General features: G+C 43.7%; 1 protein-coding gene across 1 annotated transcript; it reads left to right on the top strand.

Moving 5' to 3' along the window:
* Nucleotides 1-1157: 1157 nt before the first annotated feature.
* CFAP107 (cilia and flagella associated protein 107) lies at nt 1158-16597 on the top strand. The gene is made up of 4 exons (XM_005544756.4): nt 1158-1426; nt 10788-10901; nt 14741-14918; nt 16195-16597. Exons 1-4 carry the CDS (start codon nt 1316-1318, stop codon nt 16374-16376), a joined length of 585 nt encoding a protein of 194 aa, XP_005544813.2. The 5' UTR covers nt 1158-1315; the 3' UTR covers nt 16377-16597.
* The last annotated feature ends 6061 nt before the right edge of the window (nt 16598-22658 follow it).

Here is a 22658-nt window from a genome sequence, read left to right as displayed (position 1 = left end):
CTTATGAGAAAAGAATGTTTGTAAGGCCAGTCCTCTGTCCAGTGAACCTGGGAGGTGGAGCTTGCAGTAAGCTGAGATCGTGCCAGCCCTGTCCCAACTGTGGTCTCTGCTAAATAAAGGTTTATTCTAATCTGCAGAACATCTTTCATGGTCTTTTCCTGCCACAGGCTTAGTTTCAGGATGGAACACGTAGTTTCCTGGACTTCCTCTATTTTTGTTTAAAGGCTGTTGGAAACTTTCTCTGAATTGCCTACTGAAATCCAGCCTCTTCATTTTTAGCAAGCGATACTGTAGCACAGAGTTTTGTTTAGTTAACTTAACCATGTGTTATAGACCATCTTCCTAAGTCAACCATTAAAACCCTTGCAGAGGATTTCATCATACGGATGAACTACAATTTATTGAACCAGCCCTCTGTTGATGGATATCTTGGTGCTTTTTAATTTTTTTTTTTTTGCCTAATGAATGAGCAAGACAAAGGCCCTTATCTCATTGGACTGAGCTCTGTGGGGATGGTGCCCAGGTCTAATTGCTAATGCATTGCAGCTGTAGCTAAGCACCTGCCATAGAATGTGAAATGATTGTGGAATGAATGAATGAAGACTGAGTGAATGAACCATATTATACCGGTGCGAGCACAAAGACAGAATTCTTTGTGCAAACCCCTGCCAAGTAGCAGACAGGAAATGGAGCCCAGTGGTTTAGGTCTGAACCAGAGGGGATTTAAATCTCTTCATGGGATTTAAATCTCATCACAACTGCATGACGTTAGGCAGCTACTTAATCTCTTTGCTTCAGTGTCCTCATCTGTAAAATGGGTATAATAATGGCATCTGCCTCAGAGGGCGGCTGTGAGGATTAAGCAGGTGAATAAATGTATATAAATGTCTTTGCTTGGAGCAAGCACATCAACATTCATTAAATAGTTGCAGACTTTAACTCACCCCAATTGTAAAAGTGTAGCAAGGATGATACTAGTATTGTGGTGACAACACAGAAACCAGGTTCTTCTGGCCAGTGCTTTTGTGGGGGTGGTTGGTTTGATTTGTATCTGTGAGGTCAATTCTGCTTCTGCAGAATCAGCTGTTCTCTTACAGAGAGTATTTATACCCAGAGTCTGTCACCATGGAGACAGTCAACAGTAGAGGGGCCATTTTATTCTCTGAGATTAGCAGGGAGTAGTCTACTACTCAGTCAGGAGGCCAGTTGGGAAGACAAAATAGGCACCCCAAACTCAGCAACTTCATAGCACCTTCCTCTCCCCCTGAAGCCTTAAACTGTGTCAAGTCAAAGAAACCTGGGGCAAATCCTTATCATGTTTTTGACTGCAGTAAATCCACAGCCACTCTCTACTCCAGGCTGGCAGATTGAGACCAAGTACTCAACGAAAGTGCTCACTGGAAATTGGGTGGAAGAGAGGAGAAAGGTAAGGAAACGAGAGAGGCTGGACAGAGGGCTCAGAGGAGGACCGATGGGGAGAGGCAGGAGTGAATTTCATCTCTGTTTTCAAATGGAGGGCAGCAGATGATTGCATCTTGAAAATATTAAGATTGCATCTTAAATATTCAGCAGGTTTGGGGGGAAGCTATTTATACTTATGAGTGGAACTGAGTACATACACAATGGAAAAACATGTACGTAACATACATCTTTGTTCTCTCTGTGCTCTACAAAGGATAGTTACATTCAAGCAATATTCATGCATTTTGCATGGTTTCTATGACTAGTTTATACATGACGGTCAGCGAAAAGACCATCGACACTCTGTTACAGATATAATAGGGACATTGAAAATACGGTAACAGGGTGTCAATGTAGTGCCTCTCAGCACTCTTCTCAATGAAGTGTTTCTAGGCGTATGGATATTTTCTGTCATTAATTCCTTTATACTTGATTTGAAGAACACTTGCTCTCCTTATTCTGGCCCTTCCCAGAATATGGTACCTCCTGAGGCCAGCTTGCCACTCTCTGCATTGATGTCTGGGGATTTGCTGCTGCTCTCTGGCACCTTTCCACAATCCTGCCCTACTAATGCATTTCAATTTTTACTTTTTTTCTTTTTTTTTGAGACACAGTCTTGCTCTGTTGCCCAGGCTAGAGTGCAGTGGCATGATCTCGGTTCACTGCAACCTCTGCCTCCCGGGCTCAAGCGATTCTCCTGCCTCAGCCTCCCAAGTAACTGGTACTACAAGTGCATGCCACCATGCCCAGCTAATTTTTGTTATTGTTAGTAGAGATGGGGTTTCACCATGTTGGCCAAGCTGGTCTTGAACTCCTGACCTCAAGTGATCTGCCCACTTTGGCCTCCCAAAGTGCTGGGATTATAGGCATGAGCCACCGCACCCAGCTTCAAGTTTTACTTTCAAATAGAACAATTTGGCTCTTGGTTTTCCTTTGTGTTTTAAAGGTCTTTGGAAAATACTTTGCCTGAGTTGGCAAAGTTTCAAGTTGGCATACTTGAAATAGAATATCTTCATTTGTGTTTGGCAAGACTGAGCCACTTAAAGTTTTTCAGAGACATCTAGACTTCCCCATGTCTTCTTGGGAAGTGGGCAAGGGAAAGAAAGTGAAATAGAAATGTCAGCTTTGGTATGGGGAAAAGAAGGGAAGGTTAAAGGCTGTTTTCATGGAGAACGTTAGTAATTACCACCTCTCTGGCCAGATACAACCTTCAGTCACCATCAGCTACAAATGTACTTGACCTTGTTTGGTGAGCAGGTGCGTGCAAGAGAAGTTCCAAAAGCAGGAAGGACTGGTTGAATACCTTCAGGTGCCCATGAGTGATGCAGTACTCAGGGATATTATGGCCTGGTCTCACACCTAGAGAAGATTGCATAAAAGTAGTGGAGTTGGAGTGACGTCAACAAAGTAGTGGACTAAGAAGCTCCAGGTTCTCATTCCCTATAGAAACATTAAAGAAAAAAACATAAAAACACTATAGGAGCTCTGGAAAACAGTCAAAGATATATAGCCCAGTCAAATGGACAATCAAGAAAAAGACACATTCAAAATGAATAGGAAATTTCATGATGTTTTTACTTGTCCTTTCCCACTACCTCCCCAGCACAGCACAGCATAGTCTGCATTTTAGGGTAAGTGGCAGCTTGGCTCCAAGTTCCCTTCTTCAAATCCAGAGTGAGTGGAGCAACATTTGAACCTGTCTGGGGCTGCCTGAGGGATTGCTCTCTATTTCTTCTAACTTGGAGCTCAGACGGGAAAAGGTGGCATAGTTCAGATCTCAGGCTGGGAAAAGCCATGGAAAGCAATGACAGGCACAGCTAGTGAAAGCTGCCAGGGGATTACAGATCTATAAATATCTAGGGCAAGAGATTGTGGATAGAGGAATACGATAGAACATCTGAAGTCGAAGAAGAAGCAGGGGTGAGACTTTTTTTTGGAAATTAAAACATTTAAAAGCAGCTGTGTATGTAGGGGAATTAAGAAAACACACACACACACGCACACATACACACACACACACACACAGGTCCAGGCAAGATGTACACCAGAAAAGACTTGAGAATATTTTAAGCCTTCATGTTGGGCTGACCCCAAGACTCAGAACATTACTTGCTAGTTAGAAAAGGTCTTCCCTGCACAGAGCCAGTCTACAAAGACTGGAAGAGTTGGCTGCTTTTCAAATGCCCAATTTTCAATGAAAAATCACCAGACATACAAAGATACAGGAAAAAAAGAAAAGGCCCATCCAAAGGAAGAAAATAAAGTGAGAGAAACTCTCCCTGAATAAACACAAGCATCAAGGTACTAGTCAAATACTTTAAAACAACCGTCTTAAATATGGACAAATAGGTAAAGGACACAAAGAACTAAAGTAAATCAGGAAAACAATACATGAACAAAATGAGAACATCAAAAAGGAGATTGAAATTATAAAAAGGAGTCAAACCAGTTTTAGAGCTGAAAAATGCAATAACTGAATTGAAAAATTCAATGGAGGAATTCAACGGCAGATTTGAATAGGCAGGAGAAAGAATCAGCAAAGTTAAAGGCAGTGAACAGAGCCTAAGGGACTTATGGGACATTATCAAGCAGATTAATATATGCATTAAGAGAATTGCATAAGGAGAAGAGAGAGAGAAAGGGGCCAAGAGAGCATTTGAAAAAATAATGACTAAAATCTTCCCAAATTTGAGTAAATACATAGATCTACAAATCCAAGAAGTTCAATGAACTCCAAGTAGGAAAAATCTAAAGAGTCCCTCATTGAAACACTTTATAATTAAAATATTGAAACCCAAAACAAAGACAGAATCTTGAGAGCACCAGGAGAAAAGTAACTCATCAAGAACAATGGCTCCTCAGTGAGATTATTAGGGGATTGACCAGATGAGGTGGCTCACGTCTGAATCTCAGCACTTTGGGAGGATAAGGCAGGTAGACTGCTTGAGCCCAGGAGTTCAAGACCAGCTGGGCAACATGGTAAAACCCTATCTCTACAAAATATATACAAATTAGTTGGGCACGGTGGTATATGCCTGTAGTCCCAGCTACTCAGGAGACTGAGGTGGGAGGATCACTTGAGCCTGGGAGGTGGAGGTTGCAGTGAGCCAAAATCATGCCACTGCACTCTAGCCTGGGTGACAGAGTGAGCGTGAGGCCCTGTCTCAAAAAACAAACAAACAAACAAACAAACAAAAAAACAGATTATTAGGGAATTTTCTCAGCAGAACCCTTGGAGCCTGGAAGGCAGTGGGATAATATATTTAAAGTGCTGATAAAAAAATACTGTTATCTGATAATTTTTTATCCCACAAAACTGTCTTTTAAAAATGAGGGAGAAGTTAAAACATTCCCAGATAAACAAAAACTGAGGGTGTTTATTGACAGTAGACCTACCTTGCCAGGAAAGCTAAAGAGAATCCTTCAAGTTGAAACAAAAGGACATTAGACAGTAACTTGAAGCCATACAAAAATATAAAGTTGTCCAGTAAAGGTAAATATGTAGAAAAGCATAAAAGCATAAAAGCTAGGGTTATTATAATTTTGGGGTGTAATTCCAGTCTTTATTTTTGACAGAATTTAGAAGACAAAGGCATAAAATTATAAATCTATGTAAATGAGTATGCATTATATAAAGATGTAATTTGTGACTTTAATAACATAAAGCAGAGAGAGGCAAAGCTATAAAAGAGTAGAGTTTTGGTATGCAATTTCAGTTGGTCACAATTTATAATATGTTGTTATAGCTGTAGGATATTGTGTATAATCCCCACGGTACCCACAGAGAAGATGCCTATAGAGTATTCACAAAAGAAAATAATAAGGGAATCAAAATGTGGCCCTCAAAAATTAAACACAAAAGAAGACAGTAAGAGAGCAAATAAGGGACAAAAATCTACAAGACATACAGAAAACAAATACTCAAGTGGCAAAAGTAAGTCCTTCCCTATCAATAATCACTTTTAAATGTAAATGGATTAAACTTCCAAATAAAAGGCATACATTAGCAGAGAGATTTATAAAACAGGATCCAACTATATGCTGCCTACAAGAGACTGACTATAGATTGAAGCACACATGTAAATTGAAAGTGAAATGAAGCAAAAAGATATTTTTTTTTTGCCAGAAGGGAGCAGGTATGGCTAGTATCAGGCAAAGTAGGCTTTAGGTTAAAAACTATTATGAGACAAAGAGGGACATTATATATTGATGAAAGGGCCAATTCACCAAGAAGAAGGTACAATACACACATGTATACACCAAATATTAGAGCTCTGAAATATATGAAGCAAAATGGACAGAATTGAAGGGAGAAATAGATGGCTCCACACTAATAGAAAGGTACTTCAATATCCCACTTTTAATACTGAATAAAAAAACCCCAGAAGATCAGTAAGGAAACTGAGGACTTGAACAACCCTATAGACCAATTGGACCTGACAGACACTCCACCCAACAAAGGCAGAATAGGTGTTTTTTTTTTTTTCTCAAGTACATATGGAATATTCTCCAGGATGAGCCATATGTTAGACTACAAAACAAGTTTTAATAAATTATAAAGATTAAAATCATAAAAAGTACCTTTTCTGATCACAAATGAAATGAACTTAAAGATCAGTAGCAGAAGAAATACAGAAAAATCCACAAATATGTGGAAATTAAACAACACACTGTTTTAAAAAAAATCAGTAAAGAAAAAAATCACAGAAAAATTAGAAAATAATAATGAAAATACAACATACCAAAACTTATGGGATTCAGTGAAAGTACTGTTAAGAGGGAAATTAACAGCTGTAGACACATTAAAAAAGAATAAATATCTCAAATTAACCTAACTTTACACTTTAAGAAAACAGAAAAACAAAGAACAAACTAAATGCAAAGCTAGCAGAAGGAAGGAAATTAAAGATTTAGAGAAGAGGTAAGTAAAATAGAAAATAGAAAAACAACAGAAAAAAATCAATAAAACCAAGCTGGGACCGGGTGCAGTGGCTCATGCCTGTAATCCCAGCACTTTGGGAGGCCGAGATGGGTGGATCATCTGAGGTCAGGAGTTCGAGACCAGCCTGGCCAACATGGTGAAACCCCATCTCTACCAAAAATACAGAAATTAGCTGGGTGCTGTGGTGCATGCCTGTAATTCCAGCTACTAGGGAGGCTGAGGCAGGAGAATTGCTTGAACCTGGGAGGCAGAGGTTTCAGTGAGCTGAGATTGTACCACTGCACTCCAGCCTGGGTGACAGACCGAGACTCCATCTCTAAACAAACAAGCAAGCAAACAAACAGAAAACCAACTTGGTTTTTTGAAAAGCTCAATAAAATTTACAAATGTTTATCTATATTGACTAAGGGAAGAAAAGAGGAGATGCAAGTAACTAAAATTAGAAATGAAAGTGTGAAATAATTACCAACTTTTTTCTGACGTAAAAAGATAATAAGAGAGTACTGTGAACAATTTATGCTAACAATTGGATAACTTACATAGTTCTCCATGAAATGGAGAAATTCCAAGAAATACACAATCTATCAAGACTGAATTATAAAGAAATAGAAAATCTGAATAGATCTATAACTAGTGAAGAGATTGAATTAGTAATCAAAAATCTCCCAACAAAGGAAAGCCTAAGACCAAATGACTTCAGTGGTGAATTATAACAAATATTTTAAAAAGAATTAACATCAGTCCTTCTCAAATGCTTCCAAAATATTGAAGAGGAGGAAATAAATTCTAACTAACTTTATGAGGCCAGCATGACCCTGATACTAAAGACGAAGACATCACAAGAAAAGAAAACTACAAACCAGTATTCTTTATGAATATTGATGCAAAAATCCTCAAGTAAATAGTAGAAACCCCAATTCAATATTATATTAAAAGGGTTATATACACCATGATCAAGTGAGATTCATTCCTGGAATGCAAGAATGGTTCAGGGCTGGGCATAGTGGCTCATGCCTATAGTCCCAGCACTTTGGGAAGCCGAGGCAGGCACATCAGTTGAGGTCATGAGTTCGAGACCAGCCAGGCCAACATGATGAAACCTCGTCTCTACAAAAAATACAAAAATTATGTGGGTATGGTGGCACATGCCTGTAGTCCCAGCTTGAAAATGGCTTGAACCTGGGAGGTGGAGGTCTCAGTGAGCCAAGATCTCACCACTGCACTTCAGCCTGGCCAATTCTGTCTTAATAAAAAAAAAAAAAAAAAAAAAAGGTTTAATATATAAAAATTAATCAGTATACTAGAACGAAGGAAAAAAAACTACCTGATCATCACAATGTAGAAAAGGCATTGGGCAAAATTAAACTTCTTTTTATTAAAAAAAAAAAAAGCATTCTACAAACTACACATAGAAGGAAACTGCCTCAGCATAATAACAAAAACCCACAGCTAACATAATACTCGATGGTGAAAGATTGAAAGCTTTTCCTTTAAGATTAGGAATAAGACAAAGATGCCAGCTTTTGCCACTTTTATTCAACATCGTACTGGAAGTTCTAGCCAGAAAAATTAGGAAAGTAAAAGAACAGCTTCCAAATTGGAAAGGAAAAAGTAAAATTATCTCTCTTTTTGCAGATGGCGTGATTTTATATATAGGAAACCCCTAATGATTTTATATGTCGGAAACACACATGCACCCACACACAAACTGTTAGAACTAATAAACGAGTTAAGCAAAGTATGCAAAAGTTGATTGTGTTTGTAAACACTAACAGTGAACTCTGAAAAGGAAATTAAGAAAACAATTCTATTTACAGTAACATCAAAAAATACAATACTTAAGAGTAGGCTTAACCAAGGAGATGAAAGGCTTATATACATTGAACACTATAAAACACTGCTGAAAAAGATAGAGGACATAAATTAATGGAATGACACCCTGTGTTCATGGATGGAAGACTTCATATTGTTAAGATACCAATACTACACAAAGCTATCTACAGATTCAATGCAATCGCTATCGAAACCTCAGTAAAGTTTCTGCAGACATAAAATCGATCCTAAAATTCATATAAAATCTCAAGAGACTCCAAATAGCCAAAACGGTCTTGAAAAAAAGAACAAAATTGGAAGACTCACATTTCTTGGTTTCAAAACTTACTAAAAGCCACAGTAATGAAGACAGTGTGATACCGGCATACAGACAGATACATAGACCTATAGAACAAAAGAGCCTACAAACAAACATTTGTATATACGATCAAACGACTCTTGACGAGGATGCTAAAACTGTTCAGTGGGGGAAAGGACAATTTCTTCAACAAATGGTGTTCGGTAAAGTGGATATCTGTGTGTAAAAATATAAAGTTAGGTCCTTCCCTCATTCCATATACAAAACTGAACTCGAAGTGGATCAAAGACCTGGATAAGACCTAAAACTACAAAACTCTTAGAAGAAAACACAGGGGGTTGGGTGTGATGACTCATGCCTGTAATCCCAGCACTTTGAGAGGCTGAGGCGGGAGGACTACTTGAGGCAAGGAGTTCAAGACCAGCCTGGGCAACGTAGCAAGAGCCCATCTCTCTCTTTTTGAAATTAAATAAAAAAGAAGAAAACACAGGGGAAAAGTCTCATGACATTGGCTTTAGCAAGAATTTCTTGATATGACACCAAAAGCACAAGCAACACAAGAAAAAAATAATAAGTTGGACGTCATCAAAACAAAAGACTTTGTGCCTCAAAGGACACTATCAACAGAGTAAATGATAACCAGTGGAGTGGGAGAGAATATTTGCAAATCACAAATCTGATAAGGGGCTAATATCCGGAATATGTAAAGGACTTCTATAACTCAACAATAACCAAAGACAAGCAACCTGATTAAAAAATGACAAAGGAGCTGAATAGATATTTCTCCAAAGAAGATGTACAAATGGCCAATAAACACATAAACATAGTCAGCCTCACTGATTATTAGGGAAGTCCAAATCAAAACTACAATGAGATACCACTTCACCCTTTAGTACGGCTAGTATCAAAAAACAGAAAATAACAAGTGTTGGTGAGGATATGAAGAAATGGGAACCCTTGGACCCTAAATGATACTGCCACTGTGGAAAACAATATGGCAGTTCCCCCAAAAAATTAGACATAGAATTACCATATGATCCAGCAATTATGCTTCTGGTTGTATGCCCAAAAGAATCAAACGCAGGGACTCAACAAGATATTGTACATTCACAATAATAGTAACCATTCACAGTAGTCAAAAGGTGGATGCAACCCAAGTGCCCATTGATGGATGAAAGGATAAACAAAATGTGTAAGTATACTATGGAATATAATCAAACCTTAAAAAGGAAGAAGATTCTGACACATGCTATCAAATGGATGAATTTTGAAGACATTATACTAAGTGAGCTAAGACACAAAAGGACAAATATTGTATGATTCTACTTACATAGGGTGCCTGTAACAGGCAAGGTCATGCAGAGAAAGTAGAATGATGGTTGCCAAGGGCTGCAGGGAGAGGAGAATGGAGAGTTGGTGCTTAATGGTCACAGAGTTTCAGTTTTGCAAGGTAAGTAGAGTTCTAGAGATGGATGGTGGTGATGATTGCACAACAGTGTGAATGTCACTGAACTGTAGAGTTGAAAATGGCTAAAATGGTAAATGAATTTTATGTTGAATATATTTTACCATATTAAACGTTAAGAAAACTAATTAGAGAACAAAATGTAATTTAAAAAGTGAGAGAGTTGGAAAGAATGAGGAACGAAGAAGAGAAAGAAAGGGAGGACTGGGCACAGTGGCTCATACCTGTAATCCCAGCACTTTGGGAGGCCGAGGCGGGTGGATCACAAGGTTGAGAGATCAAGACCGTCCTGGCCAACATGGCAAAACCCTGTCTCTGCTGAAAATACAAAAATTAGCTGGACACAGCGGCGCGTGCCTGTAATCCCAGCTACTCCAAGGCTGAGAGAGGAGAATCGCTTGAACCCGGGAGGCGGAGGTTGCAGTGAGCCGAGATCGCTCCAGTGCACTCCAGCCTGGTGACAGAGCGAGACTCCGTGTCCAAAAAGAAAAAAAAAAAAAGGAGGAGGCAAAAAGGAGACAAGAGCAGGGAGAGAGAAGATGAGAAAGGACACAGGTGCGGATGATTAGAAGGTGGCCAGGGGAGACAATGACAGCTCTTCCCAGGGGTGACGCATGGCAGGCTCCCTGTCCCCAAGCAAGCTCTTTTCCTGTGTTGGGCAGGATGTCCTGGGGTTTGTATTTACCTTTTCCCGACCCATCTTCTGATGGCCCAGGAGGTAAGGGGACCCAGCAGAAGTTTGAGAAGTGGCATCTCAGAGGCTTTCCTGAATATTTGGTCTTTTCCAGTTCACCAGAGACACTGACAAGACACCCCAATCCATTTACGGAAAAGAATACATCGCTTTCCCAGACCACAGACGGGACCAGATCTCCAGGTGGTACGGGAAAAGGAAAGTTGAGGTAAGAGGGAGTGGTGGCTGGGACACTCAGGCCTGGACCCCACCCACAGCTCAGGGGACACCAGCCAGGTTCTTATAGGTGTATTATCCTCTTGGGGAAAACAGGAGTAGTCTCATTAATACCCTCCCAGCCCAGGGGCTGCAGATAGCACTAACCCATAATTACCTGTGTGGGCTGATGATCTGTTTAATCTCAAACTGGTAGCATTCCCTCCAACCTATATCCCAGCACCTGGATCACACTCTTCCAACAGAATATGGGCAAAGAATGTGAGAAACAGCAACAAAAAGGTAAATGATGCATATAGTCGGGAATCACATAAGGCACTGCAAAAGCAGCTAGCAGTGATGTATTTGGACAAACAGTGTTGTGTATTATCCGTGCTGCAGCTTCCTGTTCTTTTGTATGAAAAGTCAAGCACCATTCACACGTTGTATTGACTGGGCACTTGTCTGTGGGAATCATGGTGTTCCAGGGGTTGGAAGCAGAAAGCAGGGCATTGCAACCTCAGAACATGCCCCCCACACCCAAGGAGGGGCATTTGAGACTATTATTACCTTTAGCAATCCCCCTGGTGAGTATCTAGGAGACAATTATTAACTTGGTGTGCCAGAGGCTCAGAGATCCTGGCGCTTCCAGGAACAGCAGGGAAAGCGGTCTCCTACAGTAACCCCTGTGGGCAGCTCCCAGCCGGCACAGCCTGGGGAGAGCGAGCTTGTAGGTGCTCACCCACTGGGTGCGCAGCTGTGCTCTGTCCCCACCACACTCTGGGAGTTCCCTTGACTTGTTTCTTTTGCCAGCCTGCTGTTCTCATAAGTGATTTCTGTCTCCCCGCTCCCACCGCACCTGACCCTACTACACCTGCTTCAACTCAGGGTGGCAGCAGAGAGGCACGGAATAAGGTCGTGGACATCTTTTGGAATTGGGGCATTTTAGTGTTTGGAGGGACCCAAGAGATCATTCAGCTCAGCGGCCGGAGGTGTCAAGTGTCTTTTTCAAAGCTGTGTGGCTTATTGGTAAGGGATGAAGCAGATTGCTGCTCTGTAACTCAGGCAAAGAATGTCCTCAGATTCCATTCGTCATCTGCCAGAGTCGCCTATTTGCATACTGCATTTAGGGATCCACGTTAGGATAAGCAGCAACAGATTTTCAGCTCTGTGCTGGCAACCCCAGACCACTCCCTCATCCTCAGACCACGCTGACATCCCCAAGCAAGTTGATGCTCTGGGGCTGCTGAGCTTCACCGGTAGTGGGCACCAAAGACACAAGTGAATTTTAACATAAACAAGTCAAAGTTAGAAGCCAGGATCGGGCCGGGCACGGTGGCTCAAGCCTGTAATCCCAGCACTTTGGGAGGCCGAGACGGGCGGATCACGAGGTCAGGAGATCGAGACCATCCTGGCTAACACGGTGAAACCCCGTCTCTACTAAAAAATACAAAAAACTAGCCGGGCGAGGTGGCGGGCGCCTGTAGTCCCAGCTACTCGGGAGGCTGAGGCAGGAGAATGGCGTGAACCCCGGAGGCGGAGCTTGCAGTGAGCTGAGATCCAGCCACTGTACTCCAGCCTGGGCGGCAGAGCGAGACTCCGTCTCAAAAAAAAAAAAAAAAAAAAAAAAGAAGCCAGGATCGGGGGCTCTCGGTCTCCAACCATCCATGTGTGTGGGGTATTGACCCCAGTTCTCAGTACATTGTAGAGCATTTAGAGAGCTCTTCTGAAAGACCTTTGGACCCATTACAAGCTCTGACCAAGAGTTTAACATACAATCTAGTTAAAATTAAGAACCCCCGCCCCCACCCCACCCACACCCCGCACTGTCCTCTCCAAAAGAACAGACAATTGAATATTCATTTCTTCTTTTCTTTTCCTTTCTTCTCTTCTCTTCTCTCCTCTCCTCTCCTCTCCTCTCCTTTTCTTTTCTTTATTTTGAGACAGAGTCTCGCTCTGTCACCCAGGCTAGAGTGCAGTGGTGCGATCTTGGCTCACTGCAACCTCGGCCTCCTGGGTTGGAACAATTCTCCTGCCTCAGCCTCCCGAGTAGCTGGGATTACAGGTGTGTGCCATCACACCCAGCTAATTTTTTTTTGTATTTTTAGTAGAGACAGGGTTTTGCTATGTTGGTCAGGCTGGTCCTGAACTCCTGTTCTCAAGTGATCTGCCCACTTTGGCCTCCCAAAGTGCTGGGATTACAGGCGTGAGCCACTGTGCCCAGTCCTGAATATTTATGTCTAATGTTTCTGTTCAAATTGCCTGCTTGTGGGATGGGGCTCTGAACATAACCCTGCTACCACACGGCTGCTTCAACTCTGTCAGCTCTTCTGTTTCCTTCATGATGCCCTTCTTCTCCTAGGACAGCTTCCTTCTCCATCTCCCACTCTCCACTCCCACTTGCTCTTCCTTCTTAGGCGAAAACGATTCCAAAGCTCATATCCCCAACTGCCTCCTTTATCTGATTCTCACACACCAAGCCAATGTTTCCTCTGCCTTAAATCACCCCAGGGCTAAGTAGTGGACAGTAGAGACCACCTCTAGGGCCCAGAGCCCACAAACTATTCACACATCCAGTCCTAAACTTGTCCACCCTAAACTTGCCTCACCCAATGGTTCCCATGGAAACCACAGTAAAGGCTCTGGGCCCTGCTCCCCGCTCGTTCCTTCCGCCTCCCGACCAACACTGGTGCTTCCTTATGTGGCCCTGCAGGGCATGGCGTACTCTTCCTCTTGAGAACTGTAAGTAACAAGCTCTTCTTTCAAAGGTAGTTGTCTCTGTGTCTGTCACTTTCCCAAATAAGGAAAAATCCTAGGCACCCAATAAAGACAGCAGGACCACACCCCAAATCAAGAGAAACTGCGAGAAAATTCCTCCTGGCGTCTCTCCCTCCCAAGCCACGAGGCTGCTTCTGCACTTCCCGCTGTTGATGGGAAACCCTCCAAGTCACTTCGGCACTGGAAATACACTACGGGGTACCTGGCGATGTGGATCTTGGGAATCCTGCTTAATGTCTGTGCCCACCCCCCTTGTCTTCCTCTGGCATTGTGATCTGACTTATTTATGGGACCACCACTTGAAATATTGGGTGCAGCTGGCATTTCCAGACCATAGCAGACACAGGCCTCCCTGTCTGCTCCAGACAAGAGGACAAGCATGGAAATCAACATTATCCCCCCTTGTAAATCAGTGCAGTTCCCCAGGATTCCCTTCTGGGCCCAAGAGGATTTTCTTAGGAAAAGCACTGAATCAGGCAGACATCCCAGAGAAAGGAGAACATGGCTTTCTTCTCCCTGTAAATTACTCCTCACCAAAGAAATCACTCCCCTAGTTTCCAACTGAGCGAGCAGTAAATCGTGTGCAGGAGAAGATAATTTATAGGGTGTTGTCTGATTCTTCCCACAGTAACAGACTGAAATATAAGGCACACACGTCAGGCTGGCTTTCACCATCTTTTCCTTGCCCTTAGGAACAGGCTTGGATGCATGAGACTTGAGACAAATAGGCTGCAATTTCAGATCACAAGTGAGGTGGTACTGACTCTTCCCATTCAGCAGGATGTCCTGGCTTTAATTTTAATGTGCCAACGTAGCTCATTCTAGGAATGAATTGACTTGGCATGGGACCGGCCATACAGAGAACTGACTGCAGCTAGCTGGGATGTGTTTGAAAGTGGGATGCCTCAGAGTGGGATAAACAAGTGTGTTTCTGAAGACCTTTTGCCAGCCCATGGATGCCCACTCTCTCCATTAGCGCCAAAGACCCCTACATGTGGCAGCTCCTGTCTCCACCATGGCCAGGCGGATGCCTTGCTCCTATCAGTAATGAGCCCACTGTGTCTGTCCTTCCAGGGGCTCCCCTACAAACACCTGATCACCCACCACCAGGAACCCCCACATCGCTACCTGATCAGCACCTATGACGACCATTACAACCGGCATGATTACAACCTGGGGCTGCCTCCGCTCCGCACCTGGAATGGACAGAAGTTGCTGTGGCTGCCAGAGAAGTCTGACTTCCCCCTTCTTGGTATTTTTATAATTCAGGGTTTTCCTCTGAATTGGTCTGTAAAGGTGCACAGACCAATGCAGCTATACCTGCCTTATGCAGAAGGAGCCACACAGGTGGCCCTGGCTCCAGGAGAGCAGTGGATGACACAGTCGGGGCTGAGTCCTGTTGTCCCCTCAGGGCTGCCTCCTGTGCTCTCCCCTTGATACAGGATAATCTTGGCTGTGTAATGAAGCCATCACCTGTGCCCCATGATGGCATGCTTAGAGCACAGGTGGCAGGGAGCGCATCCACGCATCCTTCCTCCCAGTCGTATTTACTACATGAATAGTGACAATATTTCCCAGGTAGTGCTCCTTGCTGCAATGGTAACAAACACTGAGGAATTTCTGGCCTCGGGGAGTTGACATTCCAGTGGGGAAACAGGTAAGACACCACTAAAAAGTAAGAACACTTAAGATAACATAGATAATTTTAGACCGGAATGTGTGCTATGGAGAGAAAACAGGTAATGGATAGAAAGTGAGGTGGTGAATTTGTGAGCCTCCTTTGGTTCACACGTTCCTCCTTGGAAAAGTGAGGGATGGTCTTTGTTGAGGAGATAGTTGAGTTGGGAAGAAGGGAACCATACAGGGATCGATGGGGAGGGCATTCCAGAGGAAGGAACAGAAAGTGAAAAAGGTCTATGGCAGGAATGGAGGAGGGCCATGTAGGGGCTCACAGGGCACAGTGAAGGGAATGAAATTTGTCCTACCCACAATCCCAAGACCTGGAATGCATTTTTGTAGGAGAGTGCCTTGATCTGATTTACATTTCAAGCCACGTCCACCCTAATGAGGACACAGAGCAGTGCCATCTCTTTGTGGTCCTACCTTTTGATGCAAAGGGACATAGGTCAGAGGATGAGCTGCTGGTCACTCTGCATTACTTTTGCATGGGATTCTTCTCAACATCACTCTCCATGCACACAGCTTCCTTCCCGACAGGGGTGGGACAATTACTCAGGACTAGCGAGGCCACGCACAACCTCACCATGGGGGCTGACTTCTCCAAGGCCCCCGTGGCAGAGCCTGGTCTCCCCTGAGCACTTGGGATGCAGGTGCACCTTGAGACCGCCAGGGGCTGACTGAACCAATGCTCTCTGCAAGGCTTCTTCCCTCTGGGGCTCTGCTGGCCTTGGTGCCTGACAGAGCAGCCTGGGAAAATCTCCAGCGCCCCTGCTGCCCAGTCTCGTGGCCATTTAGAGCAAGACTCCTTCTCTAAGCCCCATTCAACAGGACCCTGGTTTCTCTTGCAGCTCCCCCTACAAACTATGGACTCTATGAACAACTTAAGCAGAGATGGCTCGCACCCAAGGCTGGCCTGAAGCAGAGCACATACACTTCATCCTACCCCAGACCACCGTCGTGCGCTCTGTCCTGCAGGGAATATGCGATTCCGGTCCCTCCCCATCGCCTGCATCCTGTCCCACACTTCTGAGAGCTGCCACCCCAGTAGCAGCTCAGATAGAACCAACTGGAGACCCACAGCATCCCTGGACTTGCCAGACAACAAGCGGCTGCAGATAAACTCAAGAGTACAATATCCGGCCTGTCAAGGATGCCCTCAGAATAACCATTTGCATTTGGCGGTACCTGTCCCCTCCTCAAATCCCACAGGTTCCTTTCTTTCCATCCCACAATTAAAGCTCTTTGACACTATTGCTGGGCTATGTACGTGCACAAGACAGATTCAGACTGTCAGAGAAAACAGGAAGGGCCCTTAAGTTCCACCCTGTTGTTTCACAGGAGGGGAAGCTGAGGTCCGGAGAGGTAATGATACTTGCTGAAGAGTCTAGTCCCATGGAGGAAACGAATCTGATGATGAAACCCATCGTGAAAACTCCACAGAATGACCGAATGTGGTTCCCAGGAGGGCAGTGCTGCAGAGCTGGTGATGGGGAAGGACCCCAGCTTGTCTGTCATTGCCAAGGCAGAGGAAGGCGTGCTCTGGCCCCATGGGACTTGGAAGGGGAAGACACATGGCATTTCCTCTGTCTCTGAGCTCGCAAATCTTTTTTTTGTTTGTTTGTTTGTTTGCTTTTTTTTGAGATGGAGTCTTGCTCTGTTGCCCAGGCTGGAGTGCTGTGGCATGATCTCGGCTCACTGCAACCTTCACCTCCCGGGTTCAAGTGATTCTTCTGCCTCAGCCTCCTGAGTAGCTGGGACTACAGGTGCGCACTACTGTGCCCGGCTAATTTTTGTATTTTTAGTAGAGACGAGGTTTCACCATATTGGTCATGCTTGTCTCGAACTCCTGACCTCGTGATCCCCCTGCCTCAGCCTCCCAAAGTTCTGGGATTACAGGCCTGAGCCACTGTACCTGGCTGAGCTCTCAAATCTTTATGAGCCTGGACAGAGGGCAGAGCCTCTGGTGAGTGATTTGGGAGAGGGAGTAGATCTCCTAGCAGAAGAACTCAGGCATGGTCCTCGCCTAGGACAGGGGTCCACAAGTGCGCATGCTCAGTGCTCACACAAAACTTCCTCTTTGAAGAAATGCCAGCAGACACCTTGGGCCCTCTGCATGCTTGGCTCATGGGCACAGGTGTGTTTTGTCAGTGATTTTGTACTGCAGACCAGTAATATGACTCCCAGTTTGGGAACCTGAGTCTTTGCCATTGTTTTCACAGGACACCTGCTGGCCTCAGGCCACCTACCTTAGGGTCACATTGGCACCTACTAAGTTCCTTCCTTAGTCATCCAAGTGTCCATATAAGGACGCTGTCTTCCATCCTGACTGAAAGTCAGAGCCTGCACAGGTTAGGTGCTCTATAAATGTTTGTTGGATGAGTGAATGACAGGAGTTGAACGAATGAGTTGAATGAATGAATGACAGGAGGAGGAGCCAGGGGGTACAGAAAGGCTGCCTCAGGAGACAGCTGTGGGTTAAAGTGGAGCTGGCTGTCCTCACACCTCCAACATCCAGCCATTCTATTGAGCGTCCGTTGAGCCATATCTGGGCCTGGCCCTGACCTCACAGAGCCTCAGCCCAGCAGTCAGGGAGGAGCATGAGGTAAATGGCTGCAGGACAGAGAGCTGCGGCAGCTGGAGGCCCTGGGGGACAGTGAGGGATTGCGGGGAGTGAGGGAGACCCAGGATATGCTAAGCAAGGGTGTCCAATCTTTTGGATTCCCCGGGTTACATTGGAAGAATTGTCTTGGGACACACATAGAAAAAACGAACACTGGCCAGACGCAGTGGCTCATGCCTGTAATTCCAGCACTTTGGGAGGCCAATATGGGTGGATCTCCTGAGGTCAGGAGTTTGCAACTAGCCTGTCCAACGCAGTGAAATACTGCCTCTATTAAAAATACAAAGATGAGCTGGGCACAGTGATTCATGCCTGTAATTCCAGATACTCGGGAGGCTGAGGCCGCAGAATCGCTTGAACCCAGGAGGCGGAGGTTGCAGTGAGCTGGGATGGTGCCACTGCACTCCAGCCTGGGCGCCAGAGTGAGACTCCATCCCAACAACAACAACAACAACAACAATAAACTTACACTAACGATAGCTGATGAGCTAAAAATATATAGCAAAAAATACCATAATGTTTTAAGTAAGTTTACAAATTTATGCTGGGCCACATTCAGCCTGCAGGCGGAGGGTTGGACAAGCTTGTGCGAAGGTAAAGGATGTCAACGGGCAGGGGTTGACAGGTGATGAATGAAGACCTGGCCTGTCTAGGTAGGGCCAAGGAGAATCAGGTAGGTCAAGGCCAGAGAGCTGAGGGAGATTACCCAGCTGAAGGGACAGGTGGGGAGGGAAGAGAGGGTGGCTTGGGCCATGGGGGCAGCACGTGTGAAGCCTCTGACTTGGGAAGAAACTAAGCAGGTTCCTTAAAAGTCCAGAAAGACCGTGCGTTGGTCTCCTGTTGCTGCTGGAACAAAATACCACAAACTCAGTGCCCTTAAGCAACACATGTTTATTTGACCGTTTTTTATTATAAATGTGAATAGGCCGGGCGCGGTGGCTCAAGCCTGTAATCCCAGCACTTTGGGAGGCCGAGGCGGGTGGATCACGAGTTAGGAGATCGAGACTATCCTGGCTAACATGGTGAAACCCCGTCTCTACTAAAAATACAAAAAACTAGCCGGGCGTGGTGGCGGGCGCCTGTAGTCTCAGCTACTTGGGAGGCTGAGGCGGGAGAATGGCATGAACCCGGGAGGCGGAGCTTGCAGTGAGCCGAGATCACGCCACTGCACTCCAGCCTGGGAGACACAGCGAGACTCCGTCTCAAAAAAAAAAAAAAAAAAAAAAAACAACAAACAATAAATGTGAATAAATGCACATTTGTTCAAAATATCGTAAGCTCAGTGCTTTAAAACAACACACATTTATCCTCTTGCAGTTCTCTTACGGGTAAGAGTCTACAGTGGGTACTCAGGGCTGCGTTCCTTCTAGAGGGTCTGGGGCAAATTGTTTCCTTGTCTTTTCCAGCTTCTAGGGCACATCACTGCTCCCCATCTGGTGCCGCCATCAGCCTGTCGAGAGCCCGCAGTGCAGCCTCTTCCTTCCTCTCTCTCCCCTTACAAGAATCCCTGTGACTACACTGGGTTCCCTGGATAACCCAAGATAACCTCCATCTCAAGATCCTTAATTTAATCACACCTATAAAATTCCTTCTGAATGTAAACTAACATATTCACAGGTTCCAGGATGAGGATATGGACATTCTAGGAGGGATGAGGAGAGAAAAGTTCTGTGCACTTGACACCTGCTCAGTCACTTACTCCCCTCCTACCCACAATGTGTCTGGTCCTTTCCAGGCAGCTGGGATGGTCAAGGGACAGGGGCAGGTGGAATCCTATGAGGGCCACCGACTGTGGCTGCCCTCACCTGGTCAGCACTGCTTCACTTTCCACCCACACGCATTAAAAAGTCACTGTGAATGTGAGAGTGACCAGAAACTCAATTGAGCCGGAGTATTGTGTTCAAGGTCAACAGTGCAACCAGATCAACAAGATGGGGTGCACAACCAACAACCAAGGCTCCAGTTGACCAGGGCGGAGGTTCTCCCCAGCTGTTCCCAAAGGAAGATCAAGCCAGTGGGAGTCTATTTCCTACAGCCCTGCTTCAACCCAACCAGGGGTTCTCAAACGTGAGCCACATCAGCTTCACCTGGGGGCTTGTTGAAACACAGATGCTAGGCCCACCCCCTGAGTTTCAGGTGGGGCTGAGAAGCTGGGTTTCTAATGAGTTCCCAGGGGAAGCCAGTGCTGCTGGCCTGGGGACTGAACTTTGGCAACCACGGCACTAGGCTGAGCTAGTCTAATTCTTTTTTGTTTTTTAATTAATTTATTTTTGTTGATACATAATAGTTGTACATACTTTTGAGATACATGTGACCATCTGATACATTTATATAATCAAATCAAAATAATTTGGATATCTGCCACCTTAAATATTTCTTTTCTTTACGGTGGGAATATTCCAATTATTCTCTTCTAGCTATTTTGAAATGCACACTTAATGTTAACTATACTATCCCTACTGATCTATCAAACTCCAGTTCTTACTTCTAAGTATATATTTGTACCCATTAACCAACCTCTATTCACCCACCCCTCGCACCCAGCTCTTTCCCGCCTCTGGTAACCACCACTCTATTCTCTATCATCATGATATCCACTTTTTAAGCTCCCACGTATAAGTGAGAACATGCGTTATTTGTCTTTCTGTGCTTGGATTATTTTACATAATGACATTGTTTTACATAATGATTATTTGAACATAATGACCTCCAGTTCCATCCATATTGCTGAAAATGACAAAATTTCACTTTTAATGGTTGAATGATATTTCATTGTATAGATATATGTACCACATTTTCTGTATCCATTCATCCATTCATGGACACTTACGTTGATTTCATGTTTTGGATATTGTAAATAGTACTGCAGTAAACGTGGTCGTGAGGACATCTGTTTGATATACTGATTTTCTTTCTCTTGGATATATGCTCAGTGATGGGATTGCTGGATCATATGGTAGTTTTAGTTTTTTGGAGAACCTCCATGCAGTTTCTGTAGGGGCTATACTAATTAATTTACATTCCCATCAACATTGTACAAGAGTTCTCCTTTCTCCATATACTCACGGGCATCTGTTATTTCTTGTCATTTTGATAAAAGCCATTCTAACTGGGATAAGGTGATATGTCATTGTGGTTTTGATTTGCCTTTCTCTGATGATTAGTGATATTGAGCATTTTTTCATATATCTGTTGGCCATTTGTGTGCTATCTTTTGAAAACTGTCTATTCAGAACTTTTGCCCATTCAAAAATGGGATCATTTGATTTTTTTCCCATTGACTTGTTTGAGCTTCTTGCATATTCTAGTGATTAGTCTCTTGCCAGTTGGGTAGCTTGTAAGAATGTTCTCCCATTCTGTGGGTCATCTCTTCACTTTGATTGTTTCCCTTGCTGTGCAGAAGAAGCTGTTTGCCTTGATGTAATCTCATTTGTCTATTTTTGCTTTGATTGCCTACGCTTTTGAGGCCTTACACAAAATATCTGCCCCAAACCAATGTTCTGGAGCATTTTTTCAAGTTTTTCTCCTGGTTTCATAATTTCAGGTCTTAGTCTTACACAGAATATCTTTGCCCCATCAATGTTTTGGAGTAATTTTTCAGGTTTTTCTTCTGGCTTCATAATTTCAGGTCTTAGATTTAAGACTTTAAACCACTTTGCTTTTTTTTTTTTATTTTTTAGATGGAATCTCGCTCTGTCACCAGGCTGGAGTGCAGTGGCGCGATCTTGGCTCACTGCAATCTCCACCTCCCGGGTTCAAGCAGTTCTCCTGCCTCAGCCTCTCGAGTAGCTAGGACTACGAGCACGTGCTACCATGCCCAGCTAATTTTTGTATTTTTAGTAGAGACAGGGTTTCACTATGTTGGCCAGGATGGTCTCGATCTTCTGACCTCATGATCTGTCCACCTCAGCCTCCCGAAGTGGTGGCATTACAGGTAGTGAGCCACTGCGCTGGCTCAAGACTTTAAACCACTTTGACTTGATTTTTGTATACAGTGAAAGATAGGGATCGACTTCCATTCTGCACATGGCTATCCAGATTTTCCAGCACCACTGATGGATGAGACTGTCATTTCCCAGTTGTATACAGGCTTACTGCCTTTGTCAAAAATGAGTTGGCTGCAAATGTGTGAATTTATATCTGAATCTGCTATTCTGTTCCATTGGTTTATATGTCTATTTTTATGCCAGTACCATGCTGATTGGGTTACTATAGGTTTGCATTATATTTGGAAGTCAGGTAGTGTGATGCCTCTAGTTTTGTTCTTTTTGGTCAGGATGGCTTTGGCTATTCATGGTCTGCTGAGGTTCCACATAAAAATTGTAGAATTATTTTTGCTATTTCTGTGAAGAATGCCATTAGTATTTTGATAGGAATTGCACTGAATCTGTAAGTTGCTTTGGGTAGCATTTTCATTTTTAATGACATGAATTCTTCCTATCTATGAGCATAAACTATCCTTCCGTTTTTTCTCATATCCTCTTAAATTTCTTTCACCAGTGTTTTATAGTTTTCCTTGTATTAATCTTTCACATCTGTGGTTAAATGAATTCCTAGGTATTTTATATTCTTTGTCGCTGTTGATAATGGAAGTGATTTCTTGATTTCTTTAACAATCTTTAAGATTGTTTGCTGTTGGCATATATGAATGCTATTAATTTTTGTACGTTGACTTTGTATCCTACAATTTTA

This window comes from Macaca fascicularis, chromosome 1, assembly GCF_037993035.2.
Source record: "Macaca fascicularis isolate 582-1 chromosome 1, T2T-MFA8v1.1".
NCBI classification, from domain to species: Eukaryota; Metazoa; Chordata; class Mammalia; order Primates; family Cercopithecidae; genus Macaca; species Macaca fascicularis.
This window is presented reverse-complemented; position numbering and strand designations above follow the sequence as displayed.

Coding starts and splice junctions, on each gene's coding strand:
- CFAP107 (XM_005544756.4), top strand. CDS start 1,316: ATGTTTTTGACTGCAGTAAATCCACAGCCACTCTCTACTCCAGGCTGG. Junction 10,902..14,740: donor ACGGGAAAAGGAAAGTTGAG/GTAAGAGGGAGT, acceptor CTGTCCTTCCAG/GGGCTCCCCTACAAACACCT. Junction 14,919..16,194: donor GTCTGACTTCCCCCTTCTTG/GTATTTTTATAA, acceptor TTTCTCTTGCAG/CTCCCCCTACAAACTATGGA.